Genomic DNA, 23965 nt, shown 5'->3' with positions numbered 1-23965 from the left:
TGGCGTCACCTTTTCGAAAGTGTACCATGGCATTAGTTTCCATCAAAATAATAAAAAGAAAACAGTAAAAATCTCAATCTCAAAGTTTCTTTTCTCAAATCGTCAGTAATGGCAAACAGTTACATGACAACTGAGGCAAGATAAATATAAACAAATGCTTCTATAAAGATGAGGGACACAGAGGCAACAGAAAGCTAGAAAAAAACAATACCCAAGCCTTTTTACTTGTTAATAGTGAACAGCAATTAATGTTTCTAATATTATTTTCTGTTTAAGTTTATGTTTATTGACTAGGCACTTTGACCTTTGAGTAAAAGTTTGGCATAGTACCATTTACTTGGACATGAGTAGGCTTATCATTTCTATTTTTATACCCCTCTTTATTGTTAACAATAAATCTTTCATTACCTAACACTAGACAGGGTGACCATACGTCCTCTATTTCCTGTGCATGTCCTGGCTGGGATTTCAAAATTTCCTAAAATGGCCGGGTCTATAATATCTGTAAATGTCAGCAGGAAAACAAAGAAGGCAAAACCTGTACTTTTTAGGAAATTTGGAAATCCCTGCCATCACATGCTTGGGAAAAAGATAAATAAATACCACTTTAATCAAAAACAGGAAGTAAAATGACAAAGATTTAGAAAGTTCTTATATTTTTTTAGCTGGAAACATTGAGATTATTAATTTCAGTTGACCACAATGCAATGCGTCTGAGAAACATGGCGACCTCTAGTGACATTGAGCTCGTCATGTCATGGCTACACAAACTAGCTGGAAATGACCTCAGTCAATCAATTGATAGTTCTCTGAATGAGCTCATGGAGGCAGTCCTGCTTTCCTCCTGTATTCACAGATGTCCACTTGCTCTTCAGAGCGAAGTGGTTTTGTGTCAGTGAGGTAGGTGTACGAGTCTAGAAGCCGAATAATGGCAGAATAGACCGGCCGGTCCTTGAAGTTCCACATGCAGCAGTACTTTATTAAGTCATATCTGCAAGACATGCCAGATAACATCAGTTTATATAATGTTTTAGCAGGATTTTTAGATTTTATTGAACACTTGCGGTTCACAGAGGAGCAAAACAACTATTTGCATGTTGTTTAAAATAAAATAGAGAAATACAAAGGCTTACAATGGGGCTCCACAGTTTTCTGGTCTTTTCATTCGGTAAACTGCAAAGTGTTTGGCAGCACTTCCGCTGGTTCCAGATCAGGATAGGGAGGAGATCCTTTCAAGGGAAAAGGAAGGTAAGACTGCGAATTGTTTGCTTCATAGTATTTTTTGATAAATAATAATAATAATTAAAGTAACAACTGGTGTATTGGGAGCTCTAACTAATACTACCCAGGGTAATCATCTCATAAAGCAGGATTCCAAATGACCACCTGAAGAAGTAAGACAACACAACTTACTTAATTTTTTTTTTTTTTAGACAACATTTTATTTGTTCATTGTCCACCGTTCTTGACTGCCGACTCATAAAAGCCAAATCCAATCCAGAGACTTTGACAGAGAGCCCTGAACTGATCAACACATTCCAGGCTGCAACATCGCCATGAATAATTCTATGGTAGGAGTATACATAATTCCTAAAAATAAAACATTAAAAGAATTTTAAACATCTTACAGTTGATTTTTGTTTTACTAAGTATGAGTACACAGGGTAAACGACTCACCAGACCAGATGCTACCTGTTTAGCCACTAGATAAACAGACCTCTCTGAAAACATCTGGAAGTTAACACTTGCACAACATCTGACCTGTTCAGTTCAGTTAAATTAAGAAGAAAATGTATAAGATTTAACCCATGTATTTTCTGTCAAAAAAGTTCTCACTTTCACAAAAGCTTTGTACCTTGATAGCCCTAAATTTAATTAATAATTATTTAGGAATTGAATAATACCTACAGTACATATTAGTACGAATGACTACTTTTAAAATATACATTAATGGAAGCTTGTTTCTGTCAAGGGATAAAAACAAACAAACAAACTAAAAAGCTAAACTTTTTTTATTGCTATCATGAGAAAAAAAAAGTCAGATTTGCAAGATATGAAATGCACTTCTGAGAAAAAAGTTAGAATTGTAAAATAAAAAGTCATAGTTATCTTTTTTATTTTTTTATTTTCCGTGGTGGAAACAGGCTTCCATACATACTAGTATCTTATGAAAAGGTACAGTAGCAGCCGAGTGACAGTTTTGTGCCTTTTTTTTCTGAGAGTGTACTTCAGGTGTTTTTACCTCTCGAAGTCTCCAGAGAAAATGCAGGAGGATCCCTGGAACGCTTGCTTCCAAAACCAGGTACATGGGTGTCCGGCGTGTCAACACAAAACCTGTGTCCAAAGGCACAGGGTCCCCTTCTAAAAGACAGTATGATTCAATATACTATTTCTTATGATTTGCACTCAAATAACCAAGCCCCAAAACTTAAAAAGAACTCTCTGAAATTAACATTTGTGTTCAAAGTGTTGCTGACAACACCATAGATCAGTTTAGTTTCACTTACCATTTACATTTAAAAGTGAACCTGCGATAATCTGAGCTGATGATCTTTTAGCAATAAAGCTCCATATTATCTGAGACACGACGATCAAGCTTGGGATAATGATGACTGCCAGTGGACCAGATCCTTCTTCATCTGTCAACACAAAACCAAATATATTGTTTTACCCAAAAGTGAAAGCAGTACATCAGGCTTGACTGTGAAAACTGAAAGAAAAATTACGTGCAACAGACTGGGTCAGAGTCAGAGGAGCTGTTGCACTGGGCCTGTACAGCCATAAGGGTGTCCCTTTATCATTTCCAAAACTGGCTTGACAAATGACATTAGCACAATCATTTCAATAGAATGATCTTTCAAAAATACAGCACATATGTTATTAGAGCTGAAATAAAAGACTTTAATGGCCATAATATTTAAATATCTTAAGAGAAAATACATTTATTTGATCGATGTCAGAAACTGTCTCTTGCTCCAAGCATGATGTTTCTTTGCTGTATATAGATATTGTTTTTTAAATGTAATATTTATTTTCATTTATGGAGTTATTATTCAGTAATTCCATGAGTTAGATGTACATTTCATCTATATAAGAAATCATTCAACTTGAATTTATAGTGTTGCTATTATGACACACACACACACACACACACATATATATATCTATATCTATCTATCTATCTATATATATATATATATATATTATTCTCTTTTCCTATGATTCTGCCATGTTAGTTAGTTTTGGAAAAACTAAATTTTCGAAAAACTTCTTGCCATCAGTGAGGTAAGATGGCCTCTTGGAAACATTTGCTAATGTAGTTGTCATAATGCAAAATGTATAATTATTCGATTTCCATTCTCTTAAATAACACATTGGCTGGTGCATCATCATCCTGCACATGTCAGACTTACATCTAAATATGTTAATGCATAAAAATAAGTGTACACTGTTTTTAAAGGGGAAATTTAGCAAGTTACCCTTCTCTTTGTACAGAGTGCAACTCTATATTACAGCAGCAGGTGGCACTATTATACAACATTACGTCAAGAAGCTTAGCTTTAATCTGATTTTATTGCCTGATGCGAAGAATGCTATATAATATTATTTAATTGAATTGTCTTTATAAAAATAATCTTAATGCAAAAAAAGAAATGGCATGTTGATATTGTAAAACAACATAATACTTATACAAGAATCATGATGTGCAAGACTGTGTAATTACAAGGTATATGCACATCTGTTCAACAAACGAACCCATAATAGTAGAACAATATATTATGAAGTTGTTTATTTATTTTCTTTTACATCCAGGGATCAGTGAAGTGCAGAGGATTTAAATAGAAATATTTATATAGGATGATAGGCCTCTCTCTCTCTCTCTCTCTCTCTCTCTCTCTATATATATATATATATATATATACCCTACTCTGTAGGAGCACATTTACTTTTAAGGCAGCAAGTGCATTTTTCCTTAACTTTTCTAACATATTATTCCCTCCTTCAGGCCTGGCAGCATGGCAGAGAGAGAGGCCGTTTGGTATTGTGAACGGTATGGGAAAGCCTGCCCCCTCGCTCTGATTGGCTGCTCTGAGTCTCGTCCACTCTGCATTGGTGTCGGTGTGCCCCACTGACAGTCGCTGCTGTCTTTTGGCGCAAGTAACAAGGTGAAAATGATTACAAAGTTGCAAAGCTGCGCCTACAATTAATCACCGACTGGCGCCGACAGCTCCACACACACACACACGAGGGCGTTTCTACAAGAATCAATGGTCGTTGGACAGTGAAACTAGTTTGTATCGTGTATTCCCCGATCCAGGTACATTGTTGTTCGTCGTTTCCCGTGAACGCGCCGGTAGCTGATGTCATTGGAACAGGTGCGCGAAACCCAAGTTCACAACAGTCGCCCTGGATCGCGAGAGATTACACACGGATGTGAGTGTTTTTCTACGGCGTTTCGTTCATCAGCCGGTATTACGAAGCGATTTGAGGCTGTATTATTTTTACGTGCCTGGATGAAGTAGGCTATTCAGCCTCGGCTGGTAGTTTATTGTTATTTCCGTGTCTTTTTCTCCTAGAAAGCGCTTGTTTGGATCGTCTGCAGACGATATTGAGCGACACTTCTCGGTGAGCATTAAGGTCTACAATAGATTTTGTTATGGCAATGATGAGCCCCTTTACCTTCGTGTGAGCTCGTGGTTCAATTCCAATGTCTGTACGTGAATTTTGACTGAAACATCCAGGGAATATATTTTTCAAGGACCGAGCGATGCCGAGTCGGAAGTTTTAAAACGTTTCTATTTCACCAAGACATGGGAATGAAGTCGCTTTGCTGTACTGCGCTTTAAACGCGTTTGCATTAGGAAATAACCTGCTTTTCTGTATTTTATTAAAAGACTCGTTTACGAAAGAGATTAATCATGTCCAAGACGCTGAAAAAGAAGAAACATTGGTCCAGTAAAGTGCAGGAATGCGCTGTTTCGTGGGGTAACGCCGAGGAGCTCAGCGCCGTGCTGGAGATACGCGGGGGAGCCGAGCACGGAGAGTTCCCGCACCTGGGACAGGTGTTGCCGGACGCGTTAGTGTGCCATGTCGGCAGGCTACCTGGTCCCGGAGATGTGCTTCTGGAGGTAAACGGCACGCCTGTCAGCGGACTGACAAACAGAGACACCCTCGCCGTCGTCCGCCACTTTCGTGAACCCCTCCGCCTGAAGACCGTAAAGCCAGGTTAGTTTAACATAATTGCTTGTGTCTACTGTTTACCAACCGAGACAACAGTTGTTCACACTATACTGAACCCGAAGTTTCCTTGGAAAATTGGAGTAAATGCTAGTTTTAAGCCTGTGTTAAGCTACGTTTCATATTTGTCATTTTTGAAAGAGAATTAGCGTCTCTGTTACTGCTTTAATGTTACGAGATGTTGTTTAGCAACAGACAACCAATCACGAACTGCCTCAGCGCCCACCTCATTAAATATTCATAGACTTTGTGCAGTCTGAGAAACTCTCACGCGGTCTTGATAACTGCAGTGATGATTTTTGAGGAATGTTTCAGAAGACGTATGTCTTCTGTAGAGCTGCTTTAGAGCTGAAATTGAATTGATGCATTTCACAACATTATTTTCCTGTCTGTGAAGCGTGTTGCTGCATTCTATTCTGTTAAGTGCTAAATAACTAAATAAGATCTTATTATAAGTCAAAACACAACCAGAGAAGCTCTGGGTGGCAAAAATTCCCACGCATTGTTATTGTTGTGCTGCTATTTTATTGACCTGATAAATATGCAAATAAGAACGCTAACTCAAAGTTCACAAATATACAGTGGAAGCACATTGCAGGTAATAAAATGAATAGTGAGGCAGCTCTGAGGGTTTTAGCCAAAATCAAGCACGTATTCTATTACTAGCATTTGCTTATAATTATGCAGTTGGCATTCTGATTAAATGGGACTCTCAAGGAAAAAGTGGATTTTAACTGAAGCAATTTATCACAGTTACCGCAACAGGAGGAAATTAAGACCATCCATCATGAGGAAGTTTTGGTACCACTAGATGTGCTCTGTTTTTGGGCAGCCACATGATTTCATTAATTGTCTTGCTGGTAGATCCTTTTACTTTCCATCAAGACTCCCAAGATTTATTTAAGCTGCTAAAGCCAGGTTACAGGTGTTTACAGGTGTATGGGACTGTTAATCTTGTGTTTGTTGGGGAGCGATAATGAGGATCTACAAAAGGCAGCTGAGACCTGAGCATTCAGGACAGGTGAGGATCAGAGCAAGTAAAATGCAGATAGAATTCTTTCATATTTCTAGCTGAATCTCCATGGTTACTAAACAGATAAGGTAGGAATCTAGAATAACTTGGCATTGTGTAACCCGACCTGTTTGTGGATCATATTACAGATACGTCCTAACTCAGAATCCTGTCTTATCTGTTATTCTGTTTAGTCACCAGAATTTCGGTTACGATCTCAAACCATGCAATTGTCAGATTTAAGAATTAAGATTTCAGGAATGCGACACCAGATTATATCAGTTAAGAGTGAACAAGTTTTTTTTTTTTTATTATTGTTCTTTTAAGAGTTTGTGACCCTTAAGTATATGTGCGCATAGGAGTGTTTTGTGACATCACAGTGTCTTGACATCATCATATGGCAGCAAAAGTTGATGCAGATGCTACAGGTATCCATTCGGCTGGAAATTGTGTAAATGCTTTAAACATTCACAGCTTTGAACTGTGTGCATGTTATCCTCTTTGCCTGTAGCGCAGAAGTCGTCTGACTTTCCAGCCCCCCCCTCCATTTAGCATGTTGGCCTGCCTGAAGGATCACCATTCGACTTCTTTATGCATTTTTGAATGCTCTTTTAGAAATGATTTTAATCAGAGACATGTATGTTACTGTGGGCACACTCTACATCTGTTTATTTTGGTTTTGCAAAAGAAGTAGAGTGGATTACCTATTATAGAAATGTATCTCTCTTCGCACTGTAATCAGTGTAAATTGGCATTAGTGAACGGGTTAGCATCAGACTGATTATTTTAACGTAGTGTTAGTTTGTTAAAGCTGCCGAAGCCTGCAGCTTTGAACCGAGTCCAAGTTTAATTGATTCAATTACTCTCTTAAATCTGTACTGTGCTGTCTGACTCGTGACTCAGCAAGAGGACTGGACACCTGAACCTTTCTGTGCAAGTTTATAACAGTTCCTAGAGTCTGAAATTAGAACCGCTTATAATTGTTTGGTTGATTGTGGTCTATACAGATCATATTATATACAGTATATTTACAATGTTTTGATGTTCATTTTACTATGGCTGTTCAGCACCGAGGTCAATTAATGTTTTATAAAGATAATGTGTTTTTATTTGAATATTACAATTTTAGCTGATATCATGTTCTGTCCGATAAAATCTGGAAGTATTTTATCTAAATGAACAAAAAAATAAAACTTACTTACTTGACTAAACTTACATATTTTAAATTGTACAAAGAAATTTAAATCAGTGTTATTCTAGTATACTTTCTTATAGTATTATAGTTTTGTTAATATTTTAAATTCAGTATTTTGTTTTCAATATGAATAAAAATTTTAGTAGTTATTTTTATAGCTTTTGTTTTTTTAAATGTCAGCATAGTTTAATTTTAAGTAAAGAAAATATTTTATATGGTTTTCATATTAATTTGAGTTACTGTATTGTAACTATAGTAAGCCTGATTTAAGAACATAACATTGTAACTTAGTCGTAACTTTGGATATTATTTTTAAGATCCACTAAAGCCCACAAAGATCTTTTAAGTATTAGACAACAAATGTAAAAACCTAATATCAAATATTCAATACAAGTGAATGGAAATATACATAAAATCATTGCAGATAATGATCAATGTTGGCTAAGAAAATGCTATATTATGTGCTATTTAATATTTTTCTTTTAAATCACCCTACCTTTTCGTCTTCCCAGCTTAATATGCACAAATAAAAAATAAACCAGACATGCTTCAACAACATTTAAGCATACAAGATAAGTTTTTACCTTAGATTTCAGTCAAGATTCTGTTGAAACTATTCTGTGGGAAAATAATTGTGGTGCATCGCTAATTTCATATTTACTTCTAAAGAAAGATCAACTGAGTTTCTTAAATGTTCCTGCATCAGAGGCCGTTGTGTTTAGTATATGTGTGTGGCTGAGTGTTTCCTCTGTCCCTCAGTTTATGTTTAATTCATACCATCTCAGTCATTGATGAGGCCATAGAAGAAGCCAGCTCAGACTGATCAGATTGTACCAGGAGATCATTTAGCCTTACATTTGAGCCACAAGTAACACTGGCTGAGTGCTCTCCGAGGCTGATATGAAGCTCAAGGGCCTTCATCCTGTGGCTGGGCTCAAGGCTCCTAGGCCAATCTGGAGAGCTCAGTAGAGCTGCTCCTGGCATTTACACCAACTTTCGTGGGATGAATTGGTTGCAAAGGTGTAAAATTGACAGAAATGGAAGAGAATGGTTAAAGTTATGGTCAAGTGGTGGTCAAAACAATTGAAGGAAACCGTGCAAGGAAGGAAAACGTAAAGTTTCCTCCTCAAGCAGACAAAAATGTTGAAGGGTCTAAAGTTAGCCAGCATAGTTTGCCATATCGGTGAGTTTTCTGTGCACATTTACAGAGCTTCTCTCTATCAGCTGTATCCTTTCCTGCCCAGTGGACTTGTGGCTCCTGCTCAGCTTTTCCAGTCTTATCTGTTCCGTGGCGTGAAGCTTCTTGGCCTCCCACATATTCACTCGAACCTGTCATGTCCTCCTCCGTTTTTCCTGTTCTTCAACCCCACACCTTTTCTGCCAAGCCTCTCACATGCAGCAGTTTCCAAAAGACCACACTGAATTTTATTTTTATTTTTTTCACAATTCTAAAATCCAGATTTAAAACAAAGGAATGTTATGACGTATGTGAATATTAAATATATCATATTTTGCACATTTGTGTAGACCGGGGGTATTCAGTTAAAGTTCTAAGAGGTCCAGCCTCTTTATTTTGTTCCCAGTGGAGGTCCAGACAATAACTTTATGGAAGAGTTAAACATTTACATCTGGACAGCAATACAACTTTGTAAAAGAAAAAAAAAATAGTTGTCAAGCATAAGGTTTTTAGAGCTACAGCAGAAGTCACTGGGGGAAAAATTTAATTAATTGAAATTAATTTTATTATTTTGGAATTACATAGAAATTTCTGTTAGCAGTCACTGGCTTTTGGACCCAATTGTATTTTACCTTAATAGTTACTTAATTGAAAAATAAGTAAAAATATTTTTAATATTGGACAGGGGAGTTATTGGATGTGCTCTGAATTTCATAGCCATGATTTTGCTTTAGAATAATAATAAAATAAAATAAAAAAGCACTGCTGTCATACATCCTGAACAGATGAAGAATTTTTTTTTTTTTTTTTTTGTCGTTGTACATTTTTGAAATTGTGCTCAAAACCATTGTCTGAGTACGGCCTTAAATGACCACAGTGGTGCAATTTCCACACATTGTGTTAACGTGCGCGCGGAGGAAGGGTGAGGGAGTGAAACATCACAGGCTGACTTACATTAGTCCTCCTGTCATGATGCTGTGTGACATTATGAAGCCGCAATTGTTTTGATCCTCATACCATGTTGTTGGCAACATTTTCTTGCGTTGTTCTTATTGTCTTTACTTGGATACTCTCTTGAGTCATGACAAAAGATCAAATGCCTCATTTTATTAGACCATAACAGAAAATGTTCTCATTTTCAGCATTATTGTACTGTACTTTTTTGGGTTGTGTGCTGTACTGTCTCCTGTTTTTCTTCAGCTATGCGTTGTGAGGTAAATCTGTTTCGTTCTCTGCTGCTTGATTACAGTAGTTTATGGAGTAGACAGGGGTTATATCAGCTTTGAAGAACAGGGAGGAAGGTTTAATGTGGTTTCCTTTAAAATGTTTGCAGCTTATGAGCGGTCTGTCACAATCGGCGGCTCCGGTCATATAACTTTACTTGCACGTTTGCACCTATAAAAACGTACCACAGCTGCTTTAACATTCTGTTCAAGTCTGTTCATCTCTCTGAGGGCCTCGGGCTCATTGCTTAGTCACCAAACAACATTCATGCAATTTTATTATTTTTTTTTTATGTAAACACCCTCAGTCACTGTCCCAAAGTTTCATGAATAGTAGAATAAGAAATACATTTTTCAATGGTAATCATCTCCAGCGGCTGTTACACAGATTTGACAGGAGCAGAATGTTTTTTCTCTCCCATCATCATTTCATCCTCCCTTCAGTCCGGCCTTTTGTATTAGTTAGCCTTGTGTAATTCAGAGTGTGTTGTTTGCATGTTTCAACCTGCCTCAAAGAAGCAAATACATTTTCTAGAGTGGCTCTTCACAAGCTGTTCAATTTCAGGAAAAGTTTTGTTTAATTTCATTTAAGATTCCTGATATACATGTATTGCAAGTCAAAGGCTACCGTAAACTGTTGGTTTGCCAACATTCTTCAAAATATCTTTTGTTTTCAGCAGTAGAAAGAAACTTACACAGGTTTGAAACAACTTGAGTGTGAGTAAATGATGACAACATTTTCATTTTGTGGTGAACTAGCCTTACATAAGATATTCATTTTGTTTTAAGGAATTTTTTATATTTTCATACTTGAAAACAAGTCAAAAAAGGTTTAAAGCCTCATTTAGAAGTACATTTTTGCAGCATAAGAAATGTCACCACCCCACTCAGAGATATTCAGCAGGAATAGTGACACAAACTTGTATACTGGTAAGAAACTGATTGCAACATTTATGAGGTAGAACATAATTAGTTAAATCACTCCACCAGGCACATTTTCATACATTTGCATCCGTAGTTTCATTTTAAGTTATTTCTTACAGACTTTATTGCTCCCCACATCATTCCATTGAAAGAGAAGTACAACTGAAGTAGTTTTGACGGTGCATCCATATGCCACCCCTCTGGAATCATTCCCAAATCTGCTCACACATCCCAAGTCGCATATGCCTGAGTGGAGATGGGGGGGGGGGGAGATAGGAGCCCAAGATAGGAGCATCTGCTTAGAATGTTAAGGCATATCTGAAACCTCTCCCAGCAGAAATAGTCTCACACACTCTTTATCAGCCTCGCTGTCAGCGGGAGTATGCAGAGGGCTTCTGTTGTTGCACCGGCACTTGTCACTGCCTGTGATGTGTGGAACATTCCACCATTCCAGCACTGGTTATCTGTCTATGGAGACTTAATGGCAAGTGATGACATGGAAATGAGAGTGCACCTGAAGGAACGAGTTCTAAAAACCCAGTCTAAAATGTGAACAATACATGCTTCTCTTAGCTGCGTAAAAGTTGCTTTTAATAATGTCATATTTTTCCATTTATTTTCACAGATATGTTCTATCTTTACTGTAGAATGCTGGCCAATGAGAAAGTTTTTTTTGTGTGTGTATGTGTGTGTGTGTGTGTGTCGTCCACAATCCAAAGAGCCATTTCTTAAATTTCAGGGACAACAAACTCTTAAAGAAGAGCCAGTTGTGTATTTCTGTGGCTTGAATTGGAGAAGCCACATTCCTGATATTTATGCCCCCTAGAGATACGTGGTCAGTGGGACCCATACCAACTTTCGCATGTAGCCCCTCCATCTGAAATCCATATGGCCGATCAGATTCTTTGAAGCAGCCTGGGAGGTGGTTTTTCTATATGATGATCTGATATCTCATCCCCCATGTACTGTTATTGTCAAACAGAGTGGGCTTTAATATATTTGTTCTGCAGTTTGTCGTTTATGCGGCTACAGGAAATGAAAGGATGCTTATGCTGTGAGGGCAATGGACATGAATAATTAAGTGACAAATGAACCCAGACTGTTTGATTGTGTTCGTGCCCGTCATCAACAAGTGAGGGGGATGAAAAGAGGGAGATTTCCTGTTTCTCTTGGTTGTGACTTGAAGGAGCTTTACTGAATGAGTAAACGTGATCTGGATTAGGAGGAAAGCAGCTGTGGAGCCGATAAGGAGATAGAACAATACAAAACGTCAGAGAGCTGGGAAGGCGATATCCAGAGCTTATAAAGCCCAGTGCACCCTGCTAGGTTGAAAATCCCTGATCTGTGCACACCTACAGTAAAGCGGATGTTTTGCATTGTTTTACATCTCATTAATTTGCACAAGAATGAGTCAAATAACTGATAACATTCATTCATTCATTTCATTGATCATCAAAGATTTGTTTTATTTAGTACAAATTTTATTTAGTTCACATTTTAAATCGATTTTATTTATATTGTATTGTAAATGTTTTTTATTTTAATATGTGTTTGTAATTTTATTTGTTTAGTTATTTTTGTTTTAATTTCTGTTTTGTTTTTGTTGTTTTCAGTTTAGTTTAGTTGTTTTTTTTTTTTTAATTTGTTTTGTGTTTTGATCTCAATTCCCAGTGCCAGCAAACTTCTCTTCACTCTTTCACGCCAATGCCATTGCTCTCGCTATTTCAAAGAAGATTCTTGAAACTTTGATATGACGGTCTTTTCCTATCCACCTTATTCCTGAACACAGAAATCTCGCCCAATGCTTTACTTTTTCATCTTTAGTGCATCTAGTCAAATGAAAACATTTTCCAAGCTGGCTGCGCTCATCAGTTACATCAAGGTGGATAGTGTGGATTAAATAGCATTTGGATGAAAATGTGTAAATTAGATTTTAAAGCTCACTCCCAGTAGCCTTTTTATAATTTATGGCTGTAACACAGTTCGTAGGTCGAGAAGAAGGAGGTGGGAACTGGCGAATATTTAAACAATTTAATAACAAAATCAACACAAAACTGAAAATAGCACGACAGCCCCTCACGGACGACTGCTGTGCACAAACAAAACAACAAAAAAATCAGGCCTGGTCCTCTCTCTTGTCTTGCACTTTCGTCAATCCTCCTTTTATCCTTCCGGAGCTCCTCCGTGGGACTCGTCGCTCATTATCATTCACACCACTGGCCTCGCTCCGTTCCCACGGCTCTCGGCCCCACCCCACTCGTCACAATGGCCATTATTAAAGAAAATACTCAATGAAGTAGAGCAGAAATTGGTTTATTTTAAGGGTAGAGAGATGTAACCCTGTTATGCAGCAGGCACTGCTTGCGTGTGATGTGGAAAGCTTAAGACAACACAATGGCATGCATAAGGTCTCCTGAGTGGACAAATCAAACACTGTTACAAAAATAATGAACCATATTTATTTTTTTCAAATCACAGGGAGGTGGTCTGTGGTATAATATCCCATCCCATTTGCCTTATTGTGACTGTTTCTGTGATCCGGGGGTCTTTATTATTCTCGTGCTGACATGTAGTGCATACCACCGGAGAATGAGAAGTGATGGCCTTTTGAAGTCTTAATGCCTGCAAATAACTTGCCCTTCTCTGGAGCCCTCAATGTGTGTGTGAGCATGCTTTTGCATGAAAATGAGAAATTAGGACAGAAATATGGATTGTTCCTCTCTAGTGCCCTTTTGAGATGGAAGGTAATTGCACTGATAGGATTTGTGTGGTCTTGAGGGCTGTGTGGACGGTAACTGTTTATTTGCTCACTTTGTGATTGTTCAGATCTCAGCAGATGTTTCCTGCTGCTCGTATGTAGTGTTAGCACAGATGCTTCGTATGGCTTATTTACAGAAGGCTCTTCTTGCCATGTCTCTTGACTATTTTAAACTGATCATGTTAGTTTCACTGCTGAAATCGTCTCTCACCTGTTTAAACATTCCTCATCCCCTCAGAATGTCACTCTTAATTCGTGTTAACAGCACGCTGACTGAATGACATGCTAGCCGGCACTAATCTCAACACTGCAAAGTCATCGTCTGCCCCTGGAGGACGTTTAGAGGATGTGGAAGTATTTTAAGCCTCCCTCCTCTGTATAATTTCACTGGAGCAGCTGCATGTGAGTTTTTCCAGATTATTCTGATCACTGCATTTTCCCAGAGTCCCAGTATCCCAGCATGCCTTGGAAATTGTATTGTAAGGTGAGAGAGAGCTACTAGCTGAAGTGAGAACTTATTTGTGGTTCAGTGACGATTATTTAAGAGGGGAAATTATTTCCCAAAATCATATGAATTATGGCAATATCTGTTGCTTGTATGGTCCATTCCTGTACTTCCTTTTCTTCCCTTCATCTCCCTCACTTTGCTTCCTTTCTCTGATTTCCATTTTCCTTTTCTGCTAATTTTTCTCCTTTTCTAACATCCCTTATTCAATCTAAACTTTCTCCCGTTTCCCTTTCCTGACTTCTTTTGATTTTTCCTTCCTGATTTCTTGCCTGCCTCCATCTTCCTTCCATCTGATGCCTTTTATACTTCCTTCCTAACTTCTGTACAATTTCTTTATTCCATGTTTATTCCTTCCTTCTTGCCTTCTTACCTGCCTGTTTCCCTTTCTTCCTTTTTTCTTCCAGTTTTTCTCGACTTCCTTCTGTAGTTTGTTTCTGACTTTAATGTGTCCTTTCTTGCTTTCACCTTGACATCTTTCCTGATTTCCTACCTGTCTGTTTCCATTTCTTCTTTCCTTTTTTTCTTAAATTTTTTTGGCAGCATTTTTGACTTCCATACTTCAATTCTTACTCCCATCTTAACTTCTGATTTTCCTTCCTACTTGCCTGCCTCCCTTTCTTCCTTCCTTTTTTCGTCCAGACATTTTCCTTGACTTTCTTTTGTAGGCTATTTCCTTTTTATACTTTTTTCCTGACTTCCTGACTTTGCCATTGTTCACTGGGTTTCTATAAATGCAAAATTTGCTTAGGAAAAAAATAATGTAATGGTTTATTGGACATATGACTTCCAAACAGTGGCACCCCTGGAACATCCCTGCTGGTTTATATAATGATTGAGTTGTAAAATGGTTGGGGCTTTGCAACAAATGGCCATTAATTGATCTAGCCTGGCAGTACAGAGTTATACAGTTGTTCATGCAGTTGGGAGAGCTTGAAATTATACATAACATCTCACTCTGTATTAAACGATGCCAGTAGTGCTTTATGATGGGCTGTCTGTCTGCTAGTTATCGTAAACTCAATCTAAATCTGAAATGGATGGCCTAGAGACAATATCTTGCATTAGATTACAGTGAATGTATTTTTTTTCCAACCTTGCCTGCGTACAGTAAATGCTCCACTTATCTTATTGCGGTGGCTCATCTCTACACACTGGCTGCATGAGATTAGTATACTGTGTCCTCATCAGAATTCATGGATGTGAAGATCTATCGGCTAGCCATGATGGTTAGGTCTGTTAACCACTTATTGATCTGGCTAGCCTCATCGTGTTACGCCAGAATTCTAGCTACAGCTTTGAAGGTGAACGGCCAGATGAAGAGCAACCAAGTCCTCTAGCAATCCACATTCTTAAAGAGGAGAAATGCAAAAGACTTTCCAAGCCTAGACTGTGTTAGCAGATCACTTCATTGTTGCCTATTAACATTCATATCATAATAGACCATCAAAGTGATATGACGTTAGAATAGCCTACTTAATGCAACCTTTGATGTGAACAATGTCTCAGAGATCAAAGAGGTTTCTCTATTTTTAGGCCTGTGGATGTGTGTGCCTTGTCCGTTTAAATAGAATTAGAATAATGACCAGTGGTCCATTTTGTCATGGTTGTCCTTACTTGATGAGCTAATCTTGTTTTATAATCTCGTATGGCACTTTTGTACTGAAAGGTGTAAAATCTTGTCCTATGACACTTGGCAAAATGGTACATCTGAGAAACATTCCTCAGTTACATTATGACAGCACTGAAGATATTGTTCCCAGTTGGTGCTTCATAATTGAACATCATTATTGCAGCCCTTGCAAGACAGCACTGCATTGATATTCATTGTGTGGAATGCTACTTGAATATCAATCAGTATCAGGTCTCATTAGAATGTTTGGTTTTGATCTTATGCAGTTAATTTCCATGGAAACTTTTTAACATTTTATTTCAGCCATATGTATGCCATTTATATATATTTTTTTTGAACAAAAATAAGCTTTAATAATTTTGTACGTTTTTATACTTCCTGACTTTTGTAAATCCTTTCTTCGTTCATTCTTAATTTCTTGCTTGCATTTTTACCTGCCTCCTTCCCTTCTTCCTTGCTTTTATAATCTCATTATCATAAACTCATACCATTGAATGTGAATGGGACAAGAGCCACCCACTTTTTAAGACCAGTGATAATTGGACCCCCACACTTTTACTATCTCTTCTACAGTGCATATGTCTGTTCACTTTTCAGAGCATTGTCAGTCAAATGCATTCCACTTGAGGAATGCCCTAAAAAATGAAACTCCACAACCTGTTTTAACTACAGCCTTGACTTCCATGCTGCTGCTTCTTCAAATCCATTCCACTTAACTCATTCAGAGTCCATATTAATTGAACTCCATTCCATGTTTTCTCTACTCGCAACTGCAGCACTCCCGCAACACTGCAAGGTAAACAAAGCATCTTAGCATGCTGCTCAGGAGGGTCTGGCTGTATGCTCACATACTGTCACTAAACAAGCTGCTGTTTAAATGTATGTTCATCATTTGTTCACCAGTTGTTTTTAAAGGCATCATGTAGTCTTTGTTGCTATTTTGAATTACATCTGTTGTGTCTGTGGCTTTGTCACACATAGCAACATTGTGCTGCATGTCACTGTGTATTAACCATTTGGCGGAGGAAGGATTTTTTTTTTTTTGTTCAAGACCGCTTGCTAGACTTTTGTTGCTGTTTTAATTTTTGTGAAACCTTGCCAGGTATGTGGTAACCGTTTTAGGCTATAAAAGCAATTGTTTAATTAAAAGGCACCAGAATACAGGAAATGGCATCTACTCTTGTAAAAATATTCTAGAGGAGGACCCTCCCACATTTTTATATATTTTTGGCTCACAACGCCCATTCATAAACTTAATCTGAATCTGAAAAGAATTGCCTTGGCTAGAGACAATTTCCTATGATTTGCATAATTTTTTAAAAATTGTTTTTTAAAAACAAGAAATTAATTTTAAATAACTTATGTAGCAATAATTACATTTGATGTAAGTGGTTATATAATATTCTTCTCTCTCTCTCTCTCTCTCTCTCTCTCTCTTCTTGATCTTTTTATTTTTCAAAAAAGGATTTGGCACAACAATCACTTCTACTATCTGGCTGGTTACAACTTTACATGCGCATCCTCATGGATGTGTCGACATCTCAAACAAAAGTTCTCACAGAGCCCTGAAATCGGCTTTAATTTGACGTAGTGTCATTCTGTCCAGCTCTGGCTGTTCTTCACTCAGTACTCCTCAGCTGCTGCCTCTCTTGGCTCTCATGCTTTTTTTAAAGGAGTCAGAATAGTCTCCTGACTCGCATATCTCAAATTGGTGAACAATCACCGGACCAGATTTTTCTGCATTTTAAGTCCCTGATCAGCATAAGCTTTTTTGTTGCATGTCTTCTGAGGCATGCGGCAAGCATAAGAATATTTTTCAGATAATAAACTTGATGGAAGGAGGGTACTGTGGTATTAATATGAATTTGAGGCTTGGAGGCAGAGTGTCTGCACCAATATCCACAAATGAGACAGATTTTTATCCAGCCTGCTTTATTATCTATAGAATAAATAGTAGGATGGCAGAACTATTGCAGCAGCACTGATTTATTATTATGACAAGTTGAATCCAGTTACAGACAAACAGAAATGCTTTACTTAATAGGGTTTCACAGAAAAAACACACTAAACTCAGTATTTGGATGCCAGTGTTGACCAAACAAACTGTAACTTTAAGAATTTGAATGAGCTCAAATTAAGAACAACTATTGTATTTAGATGTGACCAAGCACTTCAAATGAATTAGGTAATGCACTAAAGTCATCATATATGTCTGACTAATTGCTCATGTGTTTGTATGAATAGAGAATTGATAATAAGAAGGCAATGTCTGTCTGTTGGTGGAAGGAGCTTACAATGCAGTATTGTTAACTGGTGTTTGCTCTGGCTGTGTCATAGAACACAGCAATGAGATTTCCTCAGAGACTGTAGATTCAGCATGATGTTATGTTGAAACCACAAACCTGCTTAAATTTGACTGAAGAACACTATTGTTGTCACTTATTGATGTTTTATGCTCTTATTCATTCATTATTTTGTAGAGGGAGTAAAAAAAAAATTACACACTCACTGTCATTAAAAATGAATCATGATTTGGTAATTTTTTTTGCTCCCTAAGGGTGCATTTATTTAATAAAAATATAGTAAAAACAATGATATTGTGACGTATTATTTTAAGTATAATTTAAAATATCTACACACTGAAATATATTTACAAAAACTGTATTTTTTTTTATTGTAATTTAAAAATGTAATGTATTCCTGTTATGGAGAAGCTGAAATTTTAGCAGCCATTACTTCATTCTTTAGTGTCTCATGAATCAGAAATCATTGAGAAATCATTGAATTGTTTTAAAACAGATGTGCTGCTTAAGATTTTTGTGGAAATTGTGAGACACTGAGAGATTCTTTGATGAACTGAGAGATCAAAAGAAATATCAATTAAAACCGATATCCTTTGAAGTGTCCTTACTGTCACTTAAAAAAAAAGAAAAATCTGAATACTATTAAAAACAATGACTGTTTACTTTATTTAGATTAAAAAAAAAGTATTACAAGTTTACACACCTACATGTCAATATAAAGTCCAAACTTCCAACACAAACAAAAACCAGCAACGTAAAAAAAAAAGAAAAAAAAATAAGTGTACAGCGCAAACCTTTAACTGGGTGTTTTAGTAATGTTTTCTAAGGGTCATTAAGCACCCAAGAGCCTTGTTCTAACTTGCCTTTACCATCCACTTGTTTTTTCACCATTTTGTTTTTTTTAGGTACAGTATTCCCGTAAACGGGGTGAGTAAACAACATGCCTTAAGCATCTGAGCTAGAGTTTAAAAATGCCTACAATTCTACACATATATGACCTCATTCCTAAGCACAACCTTTTGGTGTTACTCCTTTTGTATCGTTCTGAGAATTCCTTGTGAAATCCCTTCGAGCTTGTCATCGAGAAGCAAAGTTGAGGGTGTTTCAAAATATTAACAGAATGTGGTCTGACCACTAGTATGGTGTCATCATGCAGGAATGTTAACCTTTTGATTCAAGCTATGTGGGCTTGCGCTAGCTTCATTGTTTGTAGATGTTTGTAGCTTCTTTGTATGTGTGCCACAGTACGAAAAAGGCATATGCTGCATTCTTGTAGAGGAGACACACATAGCGGATCATCTCTAAATGAAAACATTTGTTTAGACATGCTCGCACATAGTAAAAAAAAAAAAAAAAGAATCTTGTTGTTCTCAAATGGAAATGCCTTTGATTAGGTGTATTAAACTTGGATTCATGAGCTGCCATCGCTCACAGGTCACAAATATCAAGGGAAAACGGCCAACGCCAAGAATGCAAATAAGCTCCTTGGGGGTCACAGAAACAGTCAGGCTCATTCACTGATTCAACACTTTTTCAGCACGCGCTCGACGGCTTCACAAACACCTTCCAGATGATGGATAAAGTTGAAATAGTTGTTGACAGCCACCCCCCTCGAGAGCCACAACCTGCCTGACCTAGATCCAAGGACGTAATGAGAGGGGTTGGCACTTTGGACGAGAGCTGGTCAGTGCTTGCATACTGACAAATGCCAAACTAGTTTGGAACGAGAGGATAGTACTGTTGAAATTTCTTCATTCCTGGCCTGCAGCCATATGAAACTAGAGTGAAACTAAGCAGTCAAGTTAACCGCTGCCTTCATTCAAGTATCTTTTTGCAGCCCGTGAACACATCCTCTTATTTTAATCATGATATTAAATAGCTGTGTGATGGCATGGAGGTCCATACGAGCCCGGACCCTCTGTGTTCTGATCGGTGTGAAAGGCCCTCTGTGCGTCTGACTCCAGCTGTCTTCTTTTTTCCCCTTAAGCAGATGCACGGCAGCTTGTGTCTCACTGGGAGAGACTTTTGGAGCTGCTGGAGCAGACCTTGGCCACCTCTGTTCCTCTGCCTGTATCATGAGACCAAACTGACAGTGCCCAATTTATGATTGTCTGAAGTCCCGATAAACTGTGTCTGACCGCTCCAGACACTGCTTTGCAGCTTCTTTTTTCCTAAGGTTCTGAGCGTAAAACATTTTGGACCTTTTTTAAAAGGTTTCATCAGTGGAACATGTAGCCAAGAAATTGGATTCATTTGAAGTGTAGCAATGAAAATTGGCAAACATTTTCAGAAGCTCCATAGGGCATCTTTAAATCAACCAGAAGTGTCATGCCCTTTCAAACAGTCTATTCAAAACCTCTAAACGGCAGAAAACCCTCATTCAGGGAAGGTGCAACTTGGCATAGTTATTTAGCCCAGAGAGCGATTGATAATCAATATATATTTTTTAAAGATATTTTCAGAAAGGTGGTGGTGGTGATGATTGCTTTGTTGTTCGAACAATACATATTTATAATGCACTTTGTATAATTGTTGACTTTTTACATAGCAGCTATTTATGCTTGTTAATTGATTTATGACTAATATATTATCGTTAACAAATCATTAATTTAAAAGATTATTGATAGTAGTGTTTTTATTATTAATAATAATCAGCTAAGTTATTACAATTATTACAAAATCATCATCAATATAATATATAATCAAAATTATTCATATAACTATGAATAATTTATTAGTAATGTAAATAGATTAATAACCATTTAGCTGAATATTTATAATATAAAATAAGCAAAATATTTATTATCCATATTTTTTGGGGGCATAATCTTTTAGTTGTGTCATTGTGGCAGAAATTAAATTGGAATTTAAAATTAAATGTATGCATTTAGCAGATGCTTTTATCCAAAGCGACTTACAGTGCATTCAGGCTATCAATTTTTACCTATCATGTGTTCCCAGTGAATCGAACCCCCAACCTTGTGCTTGATTACGCAATGCTCTACCACGTGAGCTACAAAAAAAACAAAACAAGGTAAAACAATTAGAAATCAGTTCAGCATTTTGATTATCGTTCAAAAACAAAAACAAATGTATTGTTGTAAATCCGGAGAAAAGCTGGATCTTTTTTAATGCAGAAATTGTTTGCAGTTAACCCTACTGTTGGACAAAGTCACATCTGTATTTTCAATAATCGCTGGAACCAGATAATACATCCTCAGTGAAAATGACGTTCGAAGATCACACAAGTTCTTAATATTAAATGAAGATCCACTAAAACACTTTTCATGGCAGAGACCATTATCTCTAAAATATTTTTATTTAATTTTGCTGGTTTACATTGTCATAGGAAATTATATAAAACACACTTAAAAAAATGTTAAGCAGACAACCCTAAATCCATTTAGTCTTTACCTAAGGAATTTTTTTTTAAAACCATTTTACACCATTTCACTGTTACTCACCATGATAGCCATGGAAGCTGACAATGCTAAAGAAGAAATGTATTACTGCTTTAACATGCCAAGTTTTGTTTAGGCCACCAAGTGCACCAGGGGTGTATTCCAGCTAAACCCTGAACTTTCTGTTGATTAACCCCAAACCTTGCTCACTAGAGGTACGTGGTTCCAAAAACGTAAGTTCATTCAACTCAAGAGTATGTTCCTGGTTAAGACTCAAGACTTTCTCAACAGAGCAACAAATCAACAAGTCACTATGGAAACGGACACTAAAGCACCATGCTGTTTCTTCTTCTTTTGTTCAATGGTCATTTACGTGCTTCGTGCATATCGCTCCCTAATTGATGGTTGAGTAATCATTTTTATTCTGTTTAATCTATAATCCTTGCGAATATTAATTATATTGTTTGTTTGATGCTAATTATATATTAAGACATATCAGACATTTATTTAGATTTTGAATTTAGAAATTACAGAAAATGCCGATCCATGTGTGAGATGATAATATAAAATATATAATAAATTAAACATTACCCTATCATAGTGTTTTATAATTTATACAGATAACGGCATAGATATATGCCAATAAAATAAATAACCATATTAGTATAATATTACCTTATTTATTGCTTATATTAGCGCTTCAACATTAACATATCATACAAATATATATATATATATATATATATATATATATATATATATATATATATATATTAAATTTATGCTATGCTATATTACATATTGTAATATTATATAATGATGTGTACTATCTGTCATGCCCACTGGAGGCTCTTCAGTAGATCACACATGCGTTGAAGTGAACTAACCCTGGAACATAACCTGCTCCAGAGCAGGTTATCTTCAGAGAGCAAGTTACTGTGGTTCCTTACCCTAAGAGTAACCTCCAATTTGGGAACCGAAAGCTGAGGTTATCCACTCACTTATCCTCAAATAAACTTTTTGGAATACCCACCAAGACTGTCACAGCTGCACCTTCAAAACAAATTGGTGTACGGTGCTCCTGTGGCTCAGTGGAAGTGCATTGCGTTAGCAGCATCAAAGGTTGTGGGTTCAATTTCCAGGGAACACATACTGGTAGAAAAAATTAACCAATTATAGCCTGAATGCACTGTAAGTCACTTTGGATAAAAGCGTCTGCAAAATGCATAAATGTAAAATGTAAATGTCTCTGAAACCATACATAATTGCAATTCTTCTGCATTCATTTTAGAAAATGTGTTTGATTTAGTACACAACTTCATCGCACTGCTTGTCTGGCTAATTGTACAAGAGGTTTTATCCTAAGAACATCAAAACAACAAAGCAATCCATGTCGCTGAGGGAACTCCTTTTACTAGATTTATGCAGCGCCATGACTATCATGTAGACCTACCAGCTTGCTCACCACTTTGCCTCATTACACTTAACACTGATTAGATTAGCTTGAAAGGACTGAAGAAGCACCATTAGCCGCAGTACCTGCAGTCCTCCTTCTCTGTATCAATGTGTGCCAGACCCTCGGTTTGTTTATCCAGATTTATAGATAGGTTTTATCGCCTAGCTCCAGCCAGCTCTGTGATATGCAAATATATGCCCAGCTTTATTGTCTGAACTCACTGCTGTTAGCAGAGGTTTGTATTTATAATTGGTGATCGAGGGTTGTAAACACACCGAGCGGTGAACATTCTCTTTTCTCAGAGGCTTCAATTTATTTGGTCATAGAAATTTTCCACGGCAGTCATTTGGAATAAAATGTTGGTGTGTCATATTTGATTTAGGGTTTGAGTTCCTTTATATTTGGCTCTTGGAATACAATGCGTGAACTGTATGGAATTGTGTAATTAATTTATGGCCGCTGCTTTATCCTTTGTACCTTTTCGGCAGCAAATTTGTTTTAAATGAGTCCAGTGCAAGCCTCCCGAAGTCGAAGCTTTGACCTTTCCTCTTCAGCTGCCCCACACGACCCCTTCCCTTCACGGTGATCATCCCAACCGCTCTGGTCAGTTCTATTATTGGGAAGCTCTTCCATTCATTCATCAACTTCTGACCTGTGATGTGGGGTGGCAGGGCGCATAAACAGCCCCAGATCGCCGGTTTCACTTCTCTCTCTTTTCTCTTCTGTCCTTCCTGCTCTTTTCTCACTGATCTTTTCTGACCTGCCATCTCTCGTTTTTTTTTTTGTTCTCTGTGGCTCTCTCTCTATTTTTAATTTTGCCATTGTTTATTATTCTGTGATGTGGGAAAGACAGGAAGCTGAATAAATTGGGCCATTGTTTCTGGGGAGGATGAAGGGGGTTGAGGGGGCCTGTTAATATGGAGGAGGATAATGGTGAGCGCTGAGCTATAGGAGCGAAAGAGACTGTCGTTCTAGGGTTCTACTAATTTGTGCAAACGCAACGCTCCATTCATTTACCTGGGAGAGTGTGAAAAGTCAATACAACCTTAAAATTTACCCCATTTTCTGTCAGAGTCCATCTTTCTGGTCTTATTGTGAAAGCTTCATGATAATCCTTGCTTCATATTTCATCAAAAGGTA

The 23965-nt window shown here is 37.3% G+C and overlaps 1 protein-coding gene and 1 pseudogene across 6 annotated transcripts in view; one reads left to right on the top strand and one right to left on the bottom strand.

Moving 5' to 3' along the window:
- Positions 1–639: 639 nt before the first annotated feature.
- On the bottom strand, positions 640–2782 carry LOC127944332 (tyrosine-protein kinase STYK1-like; annotated as a pseudogene).
- A 1305-nt stretch (positions 2783–4087) lies between these two features.
- Positions 4088–23965, top strand: part of LOC127944214 (membrane-associated guanylate kinase, WW and PDZ domain-containing protein 3) — a 120378-nt gene continuing 100500 nt past the window's right edge. For 2 of the 6 annotated variants that reach the window (XM_052540071.1, XM_052540067.1), the window contains exon 1: positions 4089–5226. In XM_052540071.1, coding sequence (XP_052396031.1) covers positions 4920–5226 — 307 coding nt within the window. In that variant the 5' untranslated portion in view covers positions 4089–4919. Of the gene's footprint in view, positions 5227–23965 lie in introns of all 6 variants that reach the window. The other 4 variants (XM_052540069.1, XM_052540072.1, XM_052540070.1 and 1 more) reach the window with 4 other exon arrangements.

The sequence above is a fragment of the Carassius gibelio genome, chromosome A23, assembly GCF_023724105.1.
Source record: "Carassius gibelio isolate Cgi1373 ecotype wild population from Czech Republic chromosome A23, carGib1.2-hapl.c, whole genome shotgun sequence".
In the NCBI taxonomy this organism is placed as follows: Eukaryota; Metazoa; Chordata; class Actinopteri; order Cypriniformes; family Cyprinidae; genus Carassius; species Carassius gibelio.
The sequence above is the reverse complement of the archived record's forward strand: the minus strand, read 5'-3'. Positions and strand labels throughout refer to the sequence as shown.